We start from the raw sequence: 19,925 nt of genomic DNA on the forward strand, positions 1-19,925 counted from the left end.
GTCAGTTACAGCCATTCATAGCTTTATGTAGTTCAAATTAATCAAGTAGAGCTACCGGTCTTTAATGAGATCAAGTAAAGGTGTAGCTGCAAATAAACTGAGTTTATGGATTAGACCTTTCTCACAGCAGATTTTTGACTTGTCATAGAGGGTAAAGCACAGGTGTTACTAATAACACTAACAATGTGTCTGTTGCATCCAAGTGTCCTAGTGAGAGTCACAGTGAGCCAGCAGTCACGATACCACCTTAAATTAAAGCAGCTAAGTGGAATTAAGCCACCATTCATTTCATTATTTAGATCTGTGATTAGCCTACGGAGACAAGTTAAAATGTCCTCCATGAAAAACGACAATAAACAAGGATGTATTATTTCTGCGTAGGAGTGTTACATATTCTGGCTTTACAATCCCCCTTTACAAAATGTCACAAACAGTCTTGAAACATAACTTTAAGTGACAGATAGAAAAAAAGTATTGGTATTATTTTGGTATTTGAAAAAGAAAAAGAAAAACTCAAGGCATCTCCATTTCCTTTTAAGTAGTATTATAACTTTTAATATTCAGAGATTGATCCTCGGATAAAGATTTCATCTATCACTGTTGAACTCAACCCAGTGAAGCCGGAGTAGAGTTCTCAGCTGGTTGGTCATTCCTGGTGATTTGCTTGACTTCACACCTGCTTTCAATTAAAACTAATTACAAGCTCCCCCTGGATTCTCAGTGGGAGAACACCATCAGACTTACATGTAGGTGAAATAAGTAATTCTAAAGGCCAAAATCTCTTGTGACTTGTCTTCCAAAGAGTCAGGGGGTTGTAAAATCTCTGTTGATCTTCACTTTGTATAATTAATATATAGTGAATTAATACATTAATTGAAAGACGTGTTGGCGCGTCCTTGCATCAAGATGAGCCCAGTTAATTTGACGGACGAAGACAGCGTCAATATGCAGCCTGTTGACATGGACTTAACGTGTAATATTCCCTCTGCCAGCGCTTCATCCGGGCAGGTAATGTACTTTTCAGTTTTTTGCACTACAGTTCAGAATCGCTTTAACTTTGTTCTCTCATGAGTTGTACCAACACTGACAAAGGATGCGTGTTCCTTGGCCCAAAAGGACCGAAATAAACCCTACGACTCTGCTCCTCTGCACTGAGGTTTAGGTTCTAGTCTGATTGTCTTCTTTGTCTGTAGACTGATCTGCCAGGTGGTGCTGAGCAGCAGACCATGAGAGTTTACCTCAGAGTCAGGCCCTTCTCTAAAGAGGAACTCTCTAACAAGGAGGATCAGGTACAGTGTAGTCCTGGGTATGAAATGTGTCCACCAGTACATCTAGTGCTCGATACAGAAGCTCATAATCATGACAATCAATGTGATCAGTGCTTTTTTAAACCCAAAGGGTAACATCAGTCCATAATGCTACACAGACCATGTTTACCTGTGATGAAGTTGAAATAGTCTTTTTTATTTTTGATAAGTGTTTGTTTATTTATATTATGAGTTGGATTTTCACTGAGGTAAGGGACTGTATGGAAATTGTTTAAACATATTGTATTTAATTCTCTTAAAAAGTCAAGATCCTCTCCAGCATTATTGACTTAAGTGTAATCTACTTCCCCACTACCCCATCTTCATTTAAATGTACTAAGATTATTTAATATACTAAATCTATCCAACACATTTATGTTTCTAGAGTGCTTTGTGTTCTGATGCAGATTAAAGTGGATTTGGGAGCTTAGAGATATTTGCTGAATCGGTAATAATTATAAATACCATGTGTTTCAAACATGACATATTGGTCCTATCAATTGATTTTTGATTAGGGAAATGAAACTCAGAAAGAAACTACACTGTTGACCTCTGCATATGCACAAACACAACTTTTATAAGTCATTTTGCACACAGAAGCTATCATTTAGATGCAACCGTACGAACTGTTTTCTCCTCAGGGCTGTGTAGTGATTGAAAACAACCAGATGGTGACACTGAAAGCACCAAAGGGTTCTGCCACCATGAAGAGCAGTGAGAAGGGCATCGGCATGTCACTCCATAAATTCTCCTTCTCACAGGTCTGAAAATTATGAACTTCTAGCACTGTTTACCTATCTGCTGGAAAGATATTGTAGATGAGCTTTGTGCCCTTTTAGACCAACCGCCTTTCTGTTGGCTTTTAGATTTTTGCACCAGAGATGACACAGTCTGAGCTTTTCGAGGACACCGTCAAAAGCCAAATGTCTGATTTCTTGGATGGGAACAACGCACTGATATTCAGCTATGGTGTAACCAATGCAGGGAAAACCTACACAATTCAAGGTAAAAATAGAAGTTAAACATTTGAATGATCCGACAGTCCCTGTCAGACGTTGTTCCGCCTGTCTTAAGTATGATGTGAAATGTTTTAGGATCTCCAAAAGAGCCGGGCATACTCCCTCGAGTGCTGGATGCCACCTTTCACTACATTGGAGGCTGTCGGTATGAGGGCATGGACCTGAAGCCCTACCTCAGGAATGATGCACAGTATCTGGATCCTGACCAAGTCAAGCAGGAGAGAAGCGCTAAAGCTGCCGTTTTTGCTTCAGTCAAAGATGTAAGAGAAGTCTCGCTAACTTGAGAAGTTTTATCCAGGCTTCCCCAGAAATATGGCTAAGAGTTATTTAATCGATAAGAACATGGTGCTCTCTATATTTGTTTTGCTCCCATCTAGGAGTGTGATCCTCTCAGAGCCAGTGGTGGTTTAGAGTCCTTGTCTTCTCCCTCCCCCGGTTTCTCTTCCTCGTCTTTGTCCTCCGATCAAACCGGTAGCTCTCACAATTTCTTCCCATTCTTGCATTTTGAAAACATTTTAAGCTTGAAGTTTTCCCAGTGTGGACTCACTTGAGGAAGTGACAAAAATGTCACAAGAGTGACACCAGTGCAAAGGGTCACTTCAGGATGTCATTCAGTATGATCCTTTTTAGATGTTTCTGTTTCACTCTCTGTATTATTCTCCTTTTGAGCGTCGGCAGGCGACCCAACAGAAGCAGGAAGCAGCCAGTTTGCCTTATGGGTGGCATTCTTTGAAATCTACAATGAGTGTGTGTACGATTTGCTTCAACCTTCCCTGTGCACCAGGTCCAAGAAACGTGCCGCTCTCCGAGTGTGTGACGATGGTGCTGGAAATGCTTATGTTAAAGGTGTGAGTGTGACTTAATCAGGTGTTCTTGAGTTGGTAAAAAATACACCAGCAGTAGTCTTCACGTTGCTCAAGGCTTAAAACTGAATCGAAAGAACAAACGTGTGTTTTCAAATGATTTCAGATCTCAGGTGGATTAACATCCAGACCCTGGGCGAAGCCTCCAAACTGCTACAGTTTGGAAACAAAAACAGAAGTGCTGCAGCCACAAAGATGAACCAGTCTTCGAGCAGAAGGCAAACTTTTCGTTTTATCATATTTTTGCTTGGTGCCATTTGTCTGTTTTCAAAACTCAACCCGGCTTTTCTTACAGCCATAGCATATTTACCATGAAGTTACTGAAGATTGATGGCAGTACAGTTAGAAGAATCTCAGAGTACGTATCTGCCAGAGACATCATAAATATTCATAAAATGCTTGTGTTTTTCTTTTTGTGTCTGTACATTCGTGTGAGTAGTTGTGAGAGGAATGTATTTGCAGTGAAAACATAAGCTAATGTGTACTAAAATCTACTGTACTACTGCTAATTTGAAGCAAGTCTCTAGGAGAACTATGGAAAATAAATTTGGTGGCCAAGTTTGGCACATAATGCGATTGTAATGATGATAATTAAAAGGTCTTGCAGTATTAAAAAAAACAAAACAAGAAAGCAGACAATTTAAACACTTAAAGTGCATCCAAAGACATGACTGTGACTTTATTCAGAGCCTTACTGCTTAGGAGTTATTGGACCAGATTTAAAGTTTGATCATGATTTGGCACTCACCAGCACCATGAAAGGAGCGACGATACATAAAATGATTATATGTGTGTCTAAGGTTTTCTTTGTGTGACCTGGCCGGCTCAGAACGATGCAACAAAACCAAGACAATCGGTGAGAGGCTGAAGGAGGCGGGGAACATTAACAACTCCCTTCTAATCCTGGGGAAGTGCATTACTGCCCTTCGCAACAATCAGACTGAAAGGTACAGTTGGTTCTTTATTCGTCACTGGCTGCAAATACTTGTTTGACAAGTCAAGCAAAGCAGCAACGTCCCTGGAGGATTTGGATGTTTCTGCATTGCTAATACCAACGTGTGCTTTTGCATTGTTTGAACCCTCTTTTATTTTTTTTTCCTGTGCCACTCACCAGAATGAAGAGCAGCTACATTCCTTTCAGAGAGAGTAAGCTCACCAAGCTCTTCCAGGCAGTTTTCTGCGGGAAAGGAAGAGCGTCAATGATTGTCAACATCAACCAGTGTGCTTCCACCTACGATGAGACTCTCCATGTTATGAAATTCTCTGCAGTAGCCAAACAGGTTAGTCATGATGTGAGAGGAAATGGTGCCGTTAGCTGGTCTTTACCACACCACTGATCTACACCACTGATCTGACCTATGGTGTCTGTAGGTGGTGCAGGTGATCCCAGACAAGCCACTGGAGTCTCTGGCTCCTTGTTTGGTCGGCCGTGATGGCAAGCCTCTGGTGAGGAATGGAGTGATCGACAGCCAGGCCCTGGAGAGCTACCTGTCTGAGGATGAGCTGCTTGATGAGGAAGACGAAGCGAACATGTCTTTGCTGCCACAGAATGTAAAACTGCTGCTCCATGTCACAGTCCTTGTTTCAAAAATGTATTAGAGATGGACTGTTCTCCAATTATAGTTTTGGTTTCAGAATCATTACATGTATTTTACCTGGGTGAATATACCCCACCTGCTAACTCAAACACATTTTTGCACATTGGGGAAGTTTGCCTTCAGGACTTAATGTCAGAAATCTCCTTAGATTAAGGCAACAAACCTACTTGGTCAGGTTGAGTAAAAGGTCATGGTTTGTGTTGAAAAAAACCACCCTTCTGGTAGAAAGCCATAAAACGTGACATTTTTAAGCCGTTCTTCCATTCATGTATAAGGAAAGACAAGACGGGTCAGTCTACAAGTTTGCTCCTGACTGAAATATCTCAACTATTAGTTTGTGCCGACATTCATGGTCCCTATAGGATATAGCCTACTGACTGTAGTGATCCCCTGACTTTTCCTTAAGTGCTATCATGAAGTTCACAACTTCTGGTTTTACTTTTGGTTTTATTGCCGTGAAATTTTGTGCCAACATTCATTGTGGCCAGATAATGAATCTTAATGACTTTGGTGATTCCCTGACCTTTACTGTATCTCCACCATGAGACTGACACTTGTAGTTCACTATGAGATGATTGCCATTTGGAAAACTTATTCTGTTCCCCAAAGGATGATTTGTAGTAACTTATGTTTTATCCAGCTCCATTATCAGGTCAATCAATACCTGCAAAACTGACATTCCCATCAACATCAGCTTTAATCCATGTTTAGTGCTAATTGGTAAACAAAAGCGAGAAAACCAGCTAAACTAAGATGAATGCCATAACTTCACTTATTCTAAGATGCAATGTGCTGATCAGAGTTATCTCCATTAATGTTTTACTTTTGCTCTTCTAGGACCTTGTGAATATGATTGAGAGCCTGCGAACAAAACTCCTGGCTGAGCGAAGAAAAAACCTTATTCAGGAAATGGAGATTCGCCAGGAAATGGGAGATGCCATGTTACAACAGCTCATGGAGAGCGAAGAACAGCGCATGTAGGTTACTTTTTAATTTGAAAGAGAAAGCTACTCAAGCAGATCTATGCTATTGTGTGCCGGCAGTCTTCAGATTTGTGATTCCAATTTAATGTTGGCATGTTGGCCCTAAATGCATAACCCTGCATATATATCTATGCAACCATGGTGAGGGGTCAGCAGCAACATCCCTGAGTAAACCTTTTTGTTAAAAGTCAAAATTTGGTTTGCTCTGAATGTTTAGTCGACAGATAGAAGAGCAGAAGGAGAGCTACCAAGAAAAGCTGGAGAACACTTTTGAGATGTACAAGGATGCTGTCAAAGAGCATGCCTACCAGTGTGCAATGAACAATCTGGAGGATGACTATGTACCGCTTGACGAGTTCATTGCTGAACAGGAGAAAGTGGAGGTATGTCATTTGATCAGCTGTTGTAATTGGTTTTGTTAACAAATGATGTCCTACTAAAATGTACTGCAATAATACACTGACATTGCCCATTGCTATATTCTGTTGTTAAAACTTCATATCTGTCTCTCATCGCCTGTGTGTAGGCCCTGAAACGTAAATTGTCAGAGTTGGGGACCTTAAAGTCCGGTATTGGACAGGGATTGTTTGCAGTTGCAAAAGTGGACCAGTCGTGCCAGACTCAACCATCTAAAGCAACAGAAGCAGCAGGTTAGCATACAGCCTATTAATATACACAGCTCAGCACCTTCCTCTTTCAGGAAATGCCCTCTTGGATGATTGTAGACACGTTTGTTTTAAATGGGAGTGGTTCAAAAGAAGTGAAGCCTTATTCCTTCTTTGAATTTTTCCTTTCAGTCTTCTTAAATTGACCTCCCCAGCTTTTGTTGTAAGGGCAATCAACGTCACTCGACTAATTTCTTCCCCTCAGGGGACGAACGCTGCAAACGGCTGTACAGAGAAAAATGTGCCATAGAGAATATGTGTGAGGATAAACAACAGGTAACGAGGGCAATATTTAAATTCTGGCTAAGACTGGTTATGCGATCACTTGCTCAGTTCTACATTTAATTTTCGGTTCAGTTGATTTTGTCCCTAGAAAAAAGGCTGATGGCGCTCAGTGAAACACTTCAGAAGGTCAGAGATGGCTTCCTGGAGAAATCGGCTGATGTGGAGGTTTTAGAGAGGAAGTGTGACAATCAGGTGAGATGGTAAAAATCATACTCATACTGGCTTATTGAATAATGCCTCATTATGACCTTGCCTGTATGGAAATTATTGTATATTTGTGTTTTTTTATTTTATTTTTTTAAATCATCAAGACAAAATCTATGGAGGTCATTTTACGGCAGAATGGTGAAAAGGACCGGGAGATTGCCTCACTGAAGGCAGAACTTGCCAAGCTCTCCCAGAAGTCTCCTGTACAGCCCAAAACCAAGCGAGGACTACTTGCCAACATCAAGGAAGCAGTGACTTCTCCACGGAAGGGTTCACCTGGGCGAACGCTCAGGAAAACGGTTAAGACTGCAAACCACTGAGACGATCAGCATCTGGACAAAAGGAGAGAGATTCATTTTGGTTCTTTAACTTTAACATGGACAGTTTTACCTGTAAATGAAACCCCAAGTGTGACTTATTATTTATTTTATTCAGGTATAGTGTGTTTTTTATGATGGCACTTTTAATGTTTTTTGTGTTTTTAATCAAATTAAATGGCTCAAACTTATAGATGTGAAGTAATTTATCTTAATAATTTACACATCTATTTCACTTTTTTTGATTAACCCAAATTTAAAGCTCCATTGATATGATGTAATTTCATGGCCACATGCATACAGTTTCATTTGTTGTGTGCTGTATACGCATAGAAAGCCCACCATGCACACTTCTATAGAACTATCACGCGAAGGAATTCATGCCTTGAACATGCTGAGCCTTACATCAACCTGATAAAAGAGGCCATCCATTATATAGAGCCTGAGGGAAGGTAAACCACAAAAACCCTGCTAGGACAAAGAACAATGTTAACTTCCTTAAGTGCATCAATATTTTGTAAGCTATTAGTCTTTCTTTGCACCCAACCACTAAGATCCATTCATTCTTAACCAATGCAATACAATAAATGTGACCAATAAGTCAATTATGCTAATAAAAATGTGTGTTATGTAGCCTATTGAACAATACAGTTGAGTGAATGAGGTAACAGAGCGCAGCCTCCTCTCAGTTAGTGAAAGGGCCATTGTGGTAGAGACAGCCAGCTGCTCTTCTATCTCTGTGGTCTCAGTGATACTTAATAAGATTAGCTGTTCGTCTTGGCCTGCGTCAGTGCAAAGGGGTCAATCACAGGATTAACACCTTGCTTAGGAGTTACATCAGTTTATTACACTTTTTTCCCCCTCATTACTTAGTCTTCCCCACTTCTGGCTCTTTGTGAGATTTTTTTTTTTTGATCCACCAAAGCATGTTCAGCACCCGTTTTTGCAATTCAGTCATTGGAGTGGATTTTTGCAATGCATCATGCGGCTCTGGGACTGAGTCCGTCTCATCCCTCAGCCACTGAATGAAGCATCTTCCAGGGGAAGAAGAGGAGCAGGGGCAGCCAGAGAAGTGAAGGGCAGCTGGGCCAAAATCTTGCCTGCTGTGGCAGAGTCTGAGACTCTGGACAATTTATCCTCATGCCACTTGTAAATAACAAAGTAGGCGATGATTGCACAGTTGGCACAGACAAGGCTTTGGTTGACGGAAAGGCTCTGGTGAATTCTTTGATTAAGGTAAGCTGCTTGAAGTTTAAAATATTTTGTATTTATAGCATGACTGTTTAGGACATAAAAGAATGTTGTGGTGTAACTCTGATATATTACGTTTATTTAAGTAGTATCAGTTATTTATTTTACAATTGAACAAGCAGAATATGTCAGAAAACACCTATGAGGTTGATATAAGTATTTTTTTACACTGCATTTTATGTTATAATAGTTGCTATGCTTATCCGCAATTTTTCTATCCTTGCTATCGTTTCTTTAAACTACTGTGTTAAAATTTCAGACTACATTTACACGAACATCTTAGCATCATTTTTTTCACCCCTCTGGCTAAAAAAGCACTCTCACTGAAAAGAATTACTTGGTCCACTGGGTCTTTGTGACTGTTCCAATATCTTTGCTGGATAATGCCACGGCCATGAATGGCATTTTGTCTGTTATTGACATGCATGTAGTTGTTTTAACCATCATTTACTATAATATTTTTGCTGTTTATGATGTAGTTATTTTATATGATGAAAATAGTTTTTGCACAAATTTAGCTCCACACTGAATATTTGCTTAATATGCAGTTAATCAATTTCTTTGTACTTAAAGCTTTCACTTACAGTAAGCATACTGTGTATAAGTTGCTGGCAAGTTATACAGAGACAATATGAGCAAACATATTTTCTATGGTGAAGAAAAATAAATGACAAAAATAAAAACAATACAGCATATATAGTTATCATTGTTGTACTACCTCATCTCATCTGTCCATGCTCTGAGCGCACAAGGTTGTTTTGGCTTATCTAGAAATAGATCAATGATAATGAGATTAATTGTGATATTTTTCATTGATGCCACGCCTGCTTATCCTCCAGGGCTAAGCTAATGCCTATTAATAAAACACTGTGTTAAGATTTTTAGTTCATAAAAGCAAAATTGTCCCATTTTGCATAGTTATTGTTACAAGCAGCCTCAGATAGCCAATGGATATTTGTCAGAATTGTTTCTTACCAATCCAAAGGGCCAGTATTTCATTTTCTCATGCAGCACTGATTCTGTCCAATTTGTCATTTTTAACATTATTTCAAACTAAGGATAATAATGTGTTCACTAGAGGACAGTTCTTCAGAGGGCTGCTGGGTGCACAATACATATTTATAACCAGGATTAGTTGTCTACTGTATACTCGGGCGGTTCAGTTTGGACGTGTATTGAAACCAAGCACATTGGACGTTGCTGTTGTAAACTTTGACTTACAGGAGGAAGGCACAGATTCTTGCCTCCAAAGCCTGTCTATCAGACAGTATTCAGGTCTGAGTTGTTGAAGCATAGCAGCCCCAAGCTACCAGGAAGTAAGATATCCGACAAGGACACTAACACATATTTACTCCAAGGAACTACAGAGGTGTGTTGGTTGGTAGCACACAGCTTCAGATTCCCCTACTTTCCCCCAAGGCTTCCAATATGAGTTAGCACAATTAAATCTTTAATTTTCTTTCTCCACACAGGTGGTAGCATGTTACCGACACTTGGCCTCATGTGTCGGTGGGTGCACGGACAGTTTGCAGCTACGGGAAGAATTGCGACAAACCCGAGAAAAGGCCCAAACGTTGGCCGTGTCCATCTGTAGTCATCTGACCTCACATCTTCGAAACAAGAGCCTGCCTGAGGGGCAGCGTAAGGAGACGGAGCTCCTCTGGGTGGCCTTCTCCTCCAGCCTAGAGCTCCTCCATGTTGACATGTGCAAAGTGTTCAATGTGGCTGAAATCTTCTCCCTGGCCAACACTGATGCCCTGGTGAAAACTGGCATACAAGGTAAATTATAGCCGTGCCCATCTAATTGTATATGCAAATAGTACTTCAGGGGGTAGATAGTCAAGGGAAGAAGATCAGATAAATTGTGTACACAAGATTAACCAGGGACTAAATACAACAGGACTATAGTAATCTACAAAATCATTTCAGAGATGATTTAGCTGTGAATATGACTCATCGAAATGATAATGAGTAGCAAAATGGTTATTTGTGTTAAAATGTTGGATTTCTCCCCATGCATGGTAGTATTCAGCGATTATTGGTCAGGATGGTTGAGTATCAATAAAGAGATAAGAAAACCGTTTGTACAAATACAGTGGGGCAAAAAAGTATTTAGTCAGCCACCAATTGTGCAAGTTCTCCCACTTAAAAAGATGAGAGGCCTGTCATTTTCATCATAGGTACACTTCAACTATGAGAGACAGAATGGGGGGAAAGAATCCAGGAAATCACATTGTAGGATTTTTAATGAATTAATTGGTAAATTCCTCTGTAAAATAAGTATTTGGTCACCTACAAACAAGCAAGATTTCTGGCTCTCACAGACCTGTAACTTCTTCTTTAAGAGGCTCCTCTGTCCTCCACTCGTTACCTGTATTAATGGCACCTGTTTGAACTTGTTATCAGTATAAAAGACACCTGTCCACAACCTCAAACAGTCACACTCCAAACTCCACTATGGCCAAGACCAAAGAGCTGTCAAAGGACACCAGAAACAAAATTGTAGACCTGCACCAGGCTGGGAAGACTGAATCTGCAATAGGTAAGCAGCTTGGTGTGAAGAAATCAACTGTGGGAGCAATTATTAGAAAATGGAAGACATACAAGACCACTGATAATCTCCCTCGATCTGGGGCTCCACGCAAGAGCTCACCCCGTGGGGCCAAAATGATCACAAGAACGGTGAACAAAAATCCCAGAACCACACGGGGGGACCTAGTGAATGACCTGCAGAGAGCTGGGACCAAAGTAACAAAGGCTACCATCAGTAACACACTAGGCCGCCAGGGACTCAAATCCTGCAGTGCCAGACGTGTCCCCCTGCTTAAGCCAGTACATGTCCAGGCCCGTCTGAAGTTTGCTAGAGAGCATTTGGATGATCCAGAAGAGGATTGGGAGAATGTCATATGGTCAGATGAAACCAAAATAGAACTTTTTGGTAAAAACTCAACTCGTCGTGTTTGGAGGAGAAAGAATGCCGAGTTGCATCCAAAGAACACCATACCTACTGTGAAGCATGGGGGTGGAAACATCATGCTTTGGGGCTGTTTTTCTGCAAGGGGACCAGGACGACTGATCCGTGTAAAGGAAAGAATGAATGGAGCCATGTATCGTGAGATTTTGAGTGAAAACCTCCTTCCATCAGCAAGGGCACTGAAGATGAAACGTGGCTGGGTCTTTCAGCATGACAATGATCCCAAACACACCGCCCGGGCAACAAAGGAGTGGCTTCGTAAGAAGCATTTCAAGGTCCTGGAGTGGCCTAGCCAGTCTCCAGATCTCAACCCCATAGAAAATCTGTGGAGGGAGTTGAAAGTCCGTGTTGCCCAGCGACAGCCCCAAAACATCACTGCTCTAGAGGAGATCTGCATGGAGGAATGGGCCAAAATACCAGCAACAGTGTGTGAAAAGCTTGTGAAGACTTACAGAAAACGTTTGACCTCTGTCATTGCCAACAAAGGGTATATAACAAAGTATTGAGATGAACTTTTGTTATTGACCAAATACTTATTTTCCACCATAATTTGCAAATATATTCTTTAAAAATCAGACCATGTGATTTTCAGGATTTTTTTTTTTTCTCATTTTGTCTCTCATAGTTTAGGTATACCTATGATGAAAATTACAGGCCTCTCATCTTTTTAAGTGGGAGAACTTGCACAATTGGTGGCTGACTAAATACTTTTTTGCCCCACTGTATGTCTTATGTTAAAATATGTCTTGGATTCCATATAAATGTGTAAATAGTCTGATATGCCAAATGTTCATCTAACTTCCTAATTTTGCAAATCAAACCATGATGTCATGAATATAGTGGGGGCTTTTTGTGCAGGCATCTAGCCACTACTCTTAGAAAACTACTGTTGACAATAGATCAGATTTTGTAAAACAAATGCAGTCTGATAAACAGTAGTGGAATAAATCTTACCCCATGAACACTATAATGTTCAGTCTTTGTTGAATTAATTTTAGAGAGGTGTTTTTTCAACTGTATGGTCATTTTGTAAGATTTACTTTGGGGTGATGTTGAAATGTATTGCATCATACAGAGACGTGTCACCGTTATTTGGCCCAGTGGTTCGCAACCCAGAGGGTTGTGGAGAAAAAAAAAATAATGAACATATGAAGAATTAAACAATTTTTTTTATTTTTACATTATATCGCCTGTACCAGCGAAATAACTTTCCTTCAGAAAAGGCTTTATTGAGGGTTTATGAGAGTCAAAGTAGGACTGCACATGAGTTTCTGATGGTGGGTTTCGAGCGGGTCAATGGGGAGAGAAAAGTCCCGGAATGCACAAAATACCCAATGTGCCTGGAGCACATAGACTATGCCTTCATGCTAGCTGTTCAAATTAAATAAAGTGGGGTGGTGCAAGATAAAAATGTCGAGAACCACTGATACAGCCGACCCTCATTGATATGAATGATAGAAAATAATAGAAACACTTGAACATTATAACCTTCATGAGGTTTAAATGTATTTCAGGACTGTTGTAGGCTGCATGAGATACAGTTAAATCATGTTTGACTGAATGAAAAGTTTCATTTTACTAATGCAGGAGGAGGCAGTGAGGTGGCAGCCCGGGCACTCAGTGTGCCAGACCTGAACCAGGCTCAGAGCCCAGCCCTGCCTGATGGGCTAGAGAGCCAGGAGCGCAGCACCATGGAGCGGGAGATCAGCCAAATTGACCAGATGATCGATGACATGGAGATGAAGGTCAACGTGATGCGCTGGATGGTGGAGCCAAATGGGCCACAGTATGCAGACCCTCTCAGCAGCACCGACAGCGCCTCCCTGGCTCTGCTCTCCGTCGATGAGGAGCAGCCTGGACATCAGCCTCTATGCCAGCGCAGTCAAATCTTTGTGCTCTTATTGATGTTTGCTGTTGTTTTGGTGGCAGCCACTTTGTCTGTCTGTATTGTCTTTTTCTCATGAGCAAAACCTTAATACACAAGTTTTACTTCTTTAAAACCCCTGTGATGCTCAGTACAACTGACAAAAAAAACTACTGCAAGTACAGTAGATTTCTCTTTCCATACTCTTTCCAAAACGTTACATTTTGTAATAGCAGCTAAACGAGCTACTAGTGCATAAGATCAATTTTTTTTTTTTTTTTTTAAAGATACACTGAAATAAACCTGGATGCAAAAACCAGTTTGCCATTAATTGCCATTAGTTTGCCAAATACTTTAAACTATCTTAATTGAACAAATTGACAATAAAAATACATGGTTGCCATTTGGAACTGGTTTAAAATGAAATAAATAATTCAATATAGGACAGGTGGTTGATTTTACTTTACCCAGTTGTAAAAATGATAGAGCTTATATTTCCCCTTGTTCTGTACAGTACATTCTCCTTCAAAAAAAGTCAGAAAGACACTTGTCACATTTTATTTTCCGGTTGGCCATGGAGAAGACATAGGTGCTGATGCTTTGTAATTACTATACTGTAATAAGTAGAATATTCACCTCCAATGACTGAAGCTTTTTCTGATTCCGTGTTACTTATTGTGTATATAATCTTTTCGGTAGCGAACTGACGATGTATAAATATGCATTATTAAGGTATCAACTTTGATAATACACTGTGTTGTTTTCATTCATATTATTGACTAGCACATTGGTAAAGCACCAAATAATTGTATGCAATACAACAGGAAATGTACAGAATTCAAACGACATTAAATTACTCATTCTAATATTGTTTTTCAGTTGTTTTTTTTGTTTGTTTTTACTAAAAAAAGGTTTATACAATAGAAATACTATTGAATCTTTGAAAGGCTGTGAAGCTTATATGGCTTGAAGGATACTGTAATTGTGGTTCAGACTTATGCCTTATTATGAAGAAATACAAACGGACCCATCAAATGTAACCCAAAAATAAAATGTAAGACAAAGTCATAACTAAAAACTCTACAGCTAAAACTCAAAATATATTGATTAAGAACCATTATTTCACATTTTAACAATTGTTTGTTTTATTTGGAAACACTTTGATGTCTACCAGCCAATGTAACTTCTGCTGCCTACCCAATACAATAAACATACAAGTGAGCACAGGTGAGCTTTATTTTGAAGTGAGTCCTGCATACCTCATTCCTGTCTAACTTGATAGTAGGGCGGCTATAAGTAGGGGGAAAGTTTCAATGCAGCCACGGCAGAGAGGCATTACTATGCTCTGGATGTTCACAGACGGAAGTACAGCCCTGCTGCTGTCGTAACACAAGCCTTGACAATGGTGCTCAAACAGTGTCATTCACGACTCAAACATTTGGGTGTCAACCACCCAGAACAGCGATACGACCTTTCTTTTAATCCAAACAGAGTGAGCAGTTTTGTGACAGCGACGGTTTCCCCGAACATGTCAGCTTTGACAGCTGGAAACAAATCCCGGTGTGTCGTCATTCCACCTCTGAGCAACTTTGAGAAGCCGCTGTGGAGAGGCAGACGCGCTGGACTGAAGAGTATGCACATGTCTGCAGTGAGAGGTAACTAAACTCATTCATTCTGCCTCTTTAACAACTGCCTCAACGTCAATGAGCTCCTCTCTAAACCCGCTCACAGGCTTAACCTTATAGCTCGGGTTGGTGCTCGAATGGACATAAACGAAACATTTTTTCGTATTAGTTTGTTGCACTTATTGTATTCATATTAGTCTGTTGCACTTATTGTATTCATATTAGTCTGTTGCACTTATTGTTTTCGTAGTAATTTGCTTCTGCACTATACTTTTGCTCTGGTTTATGCTTTTAGATGCTTGTTTAAGAAAGGAGATGCACTTATGACTTCTGGTGACTAGTAGTTCTCTTGAATACCTATGTTGAATACACTTATTGTAAGTCGCTTTGGATAAAAGCGTCTGCTAAATGACTGTAATGTAATGTAATCTTGCATGTATTGACAGTGCAGTGACCTTTCTAATCTCCCACACGACACATGCTCATCAGACAACACTGTGTGTGACTGTAGGACCATTCGTGATCTCTTGTTTGAGTTTCAAAATAAAAGTCCTCTACTTGCACTGCTGCCATGGATAAAATGAAAGCATCAATGGGAACTGTTGAAAGCACCAACTATAAATGTCTTCAGTAATAAATATTTGTAAGCAACCCATTGTCTTTCTAGATATATGTCTAAAGCCAGGCCCTGATGCTGCATCTGCAATGTTTTCAGTAGACACTTTTGCCCACATCCCTAACCTGTATTTACATAATATGCCACATGGCCTGCCATTATTTTCAGGTGTGTCACCACCAGAGTGTTTAGTTTTGTGTTTTTAAATATAAATGCTTCATCAATTAACTCTCTTTAAATTGTTAAAATAGTTGACATTTGTAAATTTGCTCCCACCTGTGCTCACCCACCATGTATCCTGAATGATGATGATGTTGTTGTTGTAATGGATAATAAAAATAAGTTACATAGGAGGTATAATGGGACAAAATCTATAAAATATGCAACATAAAACAGCCATACACTTTCAGAGTATCAAGTGATGTTGATAAGTGATAAGTAAAATATGATGCTCCTTAATATAAAATAAAATGACCAATTTTAAGTAAATGTATAATCCATTAAATGAGCGCAATATGTGAAAAAACTTTCCTTAAACCACCTTTTGTTATTAGTCATGTCATTGTTTACAGAATATGTAGAAAATGTGCCATTTACATTGCGTTATTAAAATGCTTCAAGACGAAAAAGTTACATTGATACAAAAGAATGTGTAGTGTTAAAATATGCAGTGAATATATTGTGAAAAACAAAAGAAGGGAAAATAAATATTTCAAAAATTCTGATGTCTGGATAACGCTTGATTTCATGTATAATCACTTCCATCTTCACATCATTGATTTCAGAGCTAAGTACCTCCATCAAAGCCCCCCAGTATCTGAAACCAGATGTACCAAACTCTGAAGGCGGGAAGCTGTTTTTTGATACCCATGCAGTGGTGCGACTCTTTGAGGAAAATGGTTCGGCTTCAATTATCACTTACATTTAAAACATATATATAACTATGCTTCATCAAAAACAAGCTGTTGATTTACCTCATAAATACGCACTTTGTTTTACAGGCTTCACGACTCAGCAAGCTGAGGTGATGGTTAAAGTGCTGGTGAGGATGACAAACTCGAATATGGACCTCATCTATAATGACATGGTAACCAAAGTGCAGCAGGTGAGACTGTAGGAGGAGGTTTGTTTCTTGTACCTTTACTGTAAATACAGAAGTAAAGCACTATGTCACCCACTGTTTGTTTCTGCTCTGTGTATCACTCAAAAAACAGTGTATCCAGTCCTGTAAAGGTCACTGAACCCAGACTATTGTGTTTATTTTCCACAGTACATTTATTAAATTAAAATACATGGTTAATTCAGGAGTTAATTCATCATTGCAATTAAATTAAAATATATTGTCGGTATTTCTATAGAAAAAGCCCACCACTGAACTCCTGGAAAACTGTGAATCTTGTGTAGACAAACCCATAGCAGGACATTAAAACAATAAAAACAATAACATGATCATATTTTTGAATATGATGCTGTGCGATTTGGGAATTCTTGTCCCAGTGACAGGAATGTCAGAGAAATCTGGAGTATCAGAAGAATTATACATCTCTCCACCATGTGGTGGTCACTTGATAGAAAAGAGATGCTTAACGTGCAAAAAGGAGTGTAACTCAGTATTCAGACCGGTGAGATTGAGTGTGCAATGTAGGCAGAGGAGGCAAATAGGATAAATTAAGGAACTAATTGTTTTATTTGTTTGATTTACCATGATGCCTTATTAGCTTAAGAAAAACCTCTACGTACTCACTTTCAAGTCTCAGTGACCGATGTGTGAGACCAAAAAGTCTAGAAAGAAACCTGACATACCATCCTGACGGCTTGCAGGATTTTTAGTTGTTCTCTTATTACATATCTTTCCTGTTTTTGTGTCCAGATGAGTAATTTGCTTTGAATAACTACGTTTTTTCGTCTTTAACTTTTGATGCAAATTTTTTGCAGGAGATCATGTTGCAGCGTGTGATGTCTCAAATAGCAGCTGTAAAGAAGGACATGATAATCCTTGAGAAGAGCGAGTTCACTACTTTACTGGCAGAGAGTGAGGTAAGTGTGTTTATCAGCAAAATTTAAGCCGTTTCCCAAAGGTAATTGTTGCACTGCACCTGGGATATAGAATATATTCAAGTTGGACAATTAAATCGTGAAAATCAATAATCTGAATAAAAAATATAAGGCACAATTCATACAAATTTAAATATATAAGAATCAGTCACACCACCTAATAAAGGAGTGTAAGTTTATTTTACATGAATAACTCTGTGTACTGTACAGTGGGTTCTGTTTGTTGTTCTGTGTTTTTAATTCATATGATTTAGGATTTTTGATATTTAACATTTATTCCAGAAACTCGAGATCCAGTTATTGCAGCTCAAGGTCCAACTTTCGGTAAGTGGTCATTCTGATTTACTCAAATCACTTTATGTCGAAGTTTAATGGTAGAAACATGAATTTAGAATCATTTCATCTCCTTTTTCCCATTCAAGATGTTTTTTATTTTATGTTTAGATATGACTTTCCTTTGTGTCTCTCCACTGCCACCTTGCAGGATGTCATGAATAAAGTGCGCTCTGACACTATTATGGACATGAATTTGGAGAAAAGTCGTTCAAAAGAGTTGGTAGGTGTTTGAGAATGATAAATAAGCGTTTGGGGATCCTTCGAGTGTCTTTTCTTCATCTTTAATTGTACATACACAGTAGATAATAACAGATAATGACTTTCTGTTTCTATTTCTCTTCTAAATAAAACATTGTTTATCATTTTCAGAAAGTAGAGCATGAGAAGATGCTTCTAGAAACGCGAACTGAGATAATGGAAATGGTTTGTATATGTGCAGTACACTGTCAGTACACATTCACATCTAATCTTAAATTCATGGTTATCTACATAATGTACCATCTGGTCAGACAATGATATAGTAAACAGTGTCGGGTACAGTTATGACAAGTGTTCTTTTAGATAAATATGATAGCCTATACAATACAATGTTGTGCAAAACGTAGTATATTTTAGTATACTAAAAGCTTTTGCAGTGTCAGTTATAAATACCTGGTAGGTCTTTGGTCTTATCTTTATGTTTCTGTCTCATCTTTAATGCTCTTCTTTTTACAGACAGCAGAGCAAGATCGTCATTTAAATCAGACCAACATGAAAATAGACACCGAAGTGGCGGGTTTGAAAACCATGTTAGAATCTCATAAACTGGATACTATAAAATACCTTGCAGGTAAGACATTGTGCATTGTTGTTATGTGGAATCAGAGATCATAGCATTGAGAGCTTGTGCTGTCACATAATTAATATTTAATGGCAACTGTTCAAAGTCTGTATTGCAGTAGGGATGAAACAGTTTTTAACTGGGTTAATATAGTTACAACTATTGCAATTTCAACATTAAGTATTATTAATTTAAAACATATTCAATACAATAAAGTGCTAGTTTTGAGTGTCTAAGCTTAAATTTCAAGGAAACTGAATTTTCAACTGTTCAGAAGTAGTTATAAACCATTTGGCAGAATAAAAATGAAGTACATGACTGACTTACTTAAGCAAATAGACTAATGATTGACCTATGCTTTTTACTCTTTTAGGTTCAGTGTTCACCTGTCTCACGGTGGTCTTGGGTTTCTATCGTATTTGGATGTAAGCAGGACTATGATTATGATTTTAAACAATCAAATCCCCTGAATCTAACAGTCGGACACCAAATGTCTTTTATGTCAGAAGGTTTGCGTTCATCGGTGCAATCTTATTATTTTGTCTGAAGAAAGAGTTATGAAATAGAGGCTCTACTGACAGATCACTTGTGGAAGTTTTGTATTTATGTTGTATGTATAGATCAACCTATATAGAGAAGATCAGAAGAAGAATGTGTCACTGTGACTCTCAACCTCATAGCTATTTTATCACAGATATTTAACCTGTGTCTATATTTATGCTTTGTGGTCTCAAAATTGTTTTAACATGATTGATTCTTTTTAATAAAATGAATTGTCAATAATTGTAAGCTTTTTGCAAAAAAATGTGTCCCTTTCAATTGATAATTTTGTGTAGGGATATATTTGATGTTACTGTTGTTGCAAACTGGCAATAACTCTACTCAACATTATAAATCTTATGTAAACAGATTTTGATTTACTGTCTTCTCTGTGTTTCAATTGATTGTTTTCACATTGATAATCCTTACAGTGGACTAACATAACATGTGATATGTGTGTACTGCAACTCAGTAATGTGGAAAAGTGAGCAAGTTCTAGTAGTGATTGTAATAGTTTTTTAATGATGTCAGGGGTGAGCTGAGTAGAAATATGAGTTGTCTTGAGGTAGATAATTTCAGGAAAATACGCAGCTGACAAGG

The 19,925-nt window shown here is 38.8% G+C and overlaps 3 protein-coding genes across 4 annotated transcripts; all 3 read left to right on the forward strand.

Annotated features, from left to right (window-relative positions):
• Nucleotides 1–591: 591 nt before the first annotated feature.
• Nucleotides 592–7,376, forward strand: zgc:56231 (uncharacterized protein LOC406257 homolog). 2 transcript variants are annotated; one of them, XM_054622981.1, is made up of 18 exons: nucleotides 592–1,008; nucleotides 1,194–1,289; nucleotides 1,949–2,068; nucleotides 2,174–2,312; nucleotides 2,402–2,586; nucleotides 2,704–2,797; nucleotides 3,005–3,172; nucleotides 3,296–3,407; nucleotides 3,485–3,547; nucleotides 3,990–4,136; nucleotides 4,304–4,469; nucleotides 4,561–4,740; nucleotides 5,625–5,764; nucleotides 5,988–6,153; nucleotides 6,297–6,420; nucleotides 6,641–6,711; nucleotides 6,793–6,912; nucleotides 7,032–7,376. In XM_054622981.1, exons 1-18 carry the CDS (start codon nucleotides 907–909, stop codon nucleotides 7,245–7,247), a joined length of 2,409 nt encoding a protein of 802 aa, XP_054478956.1. In that variant the 5' UTR covers nucleotides 592–906; the 3' UTR covers nucleotides 7,248–7,376. The 2 variants fall into 2 exon arrangements, with proteins under 2 accessions (XP_054478956.1, XP_054478955.1); XM_054622980.1 differs by having other exon boundaries at nucleotides 596–1,008; nucleotides 2,996–3,172; nucleotides 7,032–7,374.
• Nucleotides 7,377–7,998: 622 nt separating this feature from the next.
• On the forward strand, nucleotides 7,999–13,433 carry rgs9bp (regulator of G protein signaling 9 binding protein). Its single transcript, XM_054623408.1, has 3 exons — nucleotides 7,999–8,480; nucleotides 9,968–10,274; nucleotides 13,057–13,433. The coding sequence occupies exons 1-3, from the start codon at nucleotides 8,385–8,387 to the stop codon at nucleotides 13,431–13,433; spliced, it is 780 nt and encodes a 259-aa protein (XP_054479383.1). The 5' UTR covers nucleotides 7,999–8,384.
• A 1,213-nt stretch (nucleotides 13,434–14,646) lies between these two features.
• Nucleotides 14,647–19,665, forward strand: mcur1 (mitochondrial calcium uniporter regulator 1). The gene is made up of 9 exons (XM_054623218.1): nucleotides 14,647–14,988; nucleotides 16,360–16,473; nucleotides 16,576–16,679; nucleotides 17,510–17,611; nucleotides 17,912–17,953; nucleotides 18,114–18,185; nucleotides 18,335–18,388; nucleotides 18,680–18,794; nucleotides 19,159–19,665. Exons 1-9 carry the CDS (start codon nucleotides 14,736–14,738, stop codon nucleotides 19,212–19,214), a joined length of 912 nt encoding a protein of 303 aa, XP_054479193.1. The 5' UTR covers nucleotides 14,647–14,735; the 3' UTR covers nucleotides 19,215–19,665.
• Nucleotides 19,666–19,925: the final 260 nt, after the last annotated feature.

Source organism: Anoplopoma fimbria, chromosome 21 (assembly GCF_027596085.1).
Source record: "Anoplopoma fimbria isolate UVic2021 breed Golden Eagle Sablefish chromosome 21, Afim_UVic_2022, whole genome shotgun sequence".
NCBI lineage: Eukaryota > Metazoa > Chordata > Actinopteri > Perciformes > Anoplopomatidae > Anoplopoma > Anoplopoma fimbria.

Excerpts from the sequence above, each read along its gene's own strand:
- zgc:56231 (XM_054622980.1), top strand. The coding sequence starts at position 907 with ATGAGCCCAGTTAATTTGACGGACGAAGACAGCGTCAATATGCAGCCT. Across the intron at positions 2,798-2,995 it reads TTTGTCCTCCGATCAAACCG|CGTCGGCAGGCGACCCAACA; the intron begins GTAGCTCTCACA and ends TCTCCTTTTGAG. Across the intron at positions 6,913-7,031 it reads AGAGGAAGTGTGACAATCAG|ACAAAATCTATGGAGGTCAT; the intron begins GTGAGATGGTAA and ends TAAATCATCAAG.
- mcur1 (XM_054623218.1), top strand. The coding sequence starts at position 14,736 with ATGGTGCTCAAACAGTGTCATTCACGACTCAAACATTTGGGTGTCAAC. Across the intron at positions 17,954-18,113 it reads AGCTCAAGGTCCAACTTTCG|GATGTCATGAATAAAGTGCG; the intron begins GTAAGTGGTCAT and ends GCCACCTTGCAG. Across the intron at positions 18,186-18,334 it reads AAAGTCGTTCAAAAGAGTTG|AAAGTAGAGCATGAGAAGAT; the intron begins GTAGGTGTTTGA and ends TATCATTTTCAG.
- rgs9bp (XM_054623408.1), top strand. The coding sequence starts at position 8,385 with ATGCCACTTGTAAATAACAAAGTAGGCGATGATTGCACAGTTGGCACA. Across the intron at positions 8,481-9,967 it reads TGGTGAATTCTTTGATTAAG|GTGGTAGCATGTTACCGACA; the intron begins GTAAGCTGCTTG and ends TTCTCCACACAG. Across the intron at positions 10,275-13,056 it reads GGTGAAAACTGGCATACAAG|GAGGAGGCAGTGAGGTGGCA; the intron begins GTAAATTATAGC and ends TTACTAATGCAG.